General features: G+C 46.7%; 1 protein-coding gene across 1 annotated transcript; it reads left to right on the forward strand.

Moving 5' to 3' along the window:
- The first annotated feature begins 335 nt into the window (after nucleotides 1–335).
- Nucleotides 336–1,286, forward strand: LOC102281317 (olfactory receptor 52B4). The gene has a single exon (XM_005909890.2). It carries the CDS (start codon nucleotides 336–338, stop codon nucleotides 1,284–1,286), a length of 951 nt encoding a protein of 316 aa, XP_005909952.1.

Here is a 1,286-nt window from a genome sequence, read left to right on the forward strand (position 1 = left end):
ACCTGATGCTAAGGTCTATGGCATTCTAGAGCTGGGAGAACTCACTTACAAATATCTAATCTACATTCTCCCTGACTTTAGTTTTAAAGTGACAAATAAAAGAGAGACCCAGAGCAGGGAAGTAATGTTACCAAGATAACATAACTGTTGAATAGAATGGCAAGGACTTTTAACCCATGTTTCCTGGTTTCTAACCAGGACCATTTCCACTTCTCACCCAGAGAAAAGTGATCTGTTTCCATTTCCCCCACTCCAGATCAAGTCACCTTTTTGGAAAGAGAAAAGAGATGACTGCCAAATCCCATACACCAACATCCAGATGACTCATCCTGGGCATGGCAACCCCCAACCACACTAGTCCCAGCCATTCACTCTTCATTCTGCTGGGGATCCCTGGCCTGGAAGACCAGCACACATGGATCTCCCTCCCCTTTCTTCTTTCCTACCTTGTTGCTGTCCTAGGGAATAGCCTCCTTGTCTTCATCATCATGACTGAACGCAGCCTCCATGAACCCATGTACTTCTTCCTCTGTATGCTGGGTGTGGCGGACCTCATCCTGTCCACTACCACTGTGCCCAAAGCCCTGGCCATATTCTGGTTCCATGCTGGAGAGATTTCCCTTGATGGTTGTGTCACCCAAATCTTCTTCATCCATGCCACCTTCATTGCTGAATCAGGAATTCTGTTGGCCATGGCATTTGACCGCTATGTAGCCATCTGTGACCCATTGCGCTATACCACAGTGCTCAGTCGTGCAGTAATCATAAGGGTTGGTCTGGCTGTGGTCCTGAGGAGTTTCTCTGTGATCCTTCCAGATGTGTTCCTGGTGAAAAGACTGCCTTTCTGCCATAGCAACATGCTACCACATACCTACTGTGAGCACATGGCTGTTGCCAAATTTGCTTGTGCTGATATTCGTGTTAATGTCTGGTATGGTTTGTCTGTCCTTCTCTCTACTGTAGTGGTAGATGCCTTGCTCATCTTAGTTTCCTACATCTTCATCCTCAATGCAGTCTTCCAGCTTCCCTCCCGAGGAGCTCTGCAAAAGGCCCTAGGCACATGTGGCTCCCACCTTGGTGTCATTTCCATGTTCTACTTGCCTGGCATTTTTACCATAATTGCCCAGCGGTTTGAGCATCATGTTCCTCCTTATATCCACATTCTGCTTGCAAATGTCTGCATGTTAGCTCCTCCTATGTTAAACCCCATCATTTATGGTGTTAAGACCAGGCAGATTCGAGAATGTGTGGTTAGTACTTTGTCTTCACAGTGGAAACTCTGCTGA

The sequence above is a fragment of the Bos mutus genome, chromosome 15, assembly GCF_027580195.1.
Source record: "Bos mutus isolate GX-2022 chromosome 15, NWIPB_WYAK_1.1, whole genome shotgun sequence".
NCBI lineage: Eukaryota > Metazoa > Chordata > Mammalia > Artiodactyla > Bovidae > Bos > Bos mutus.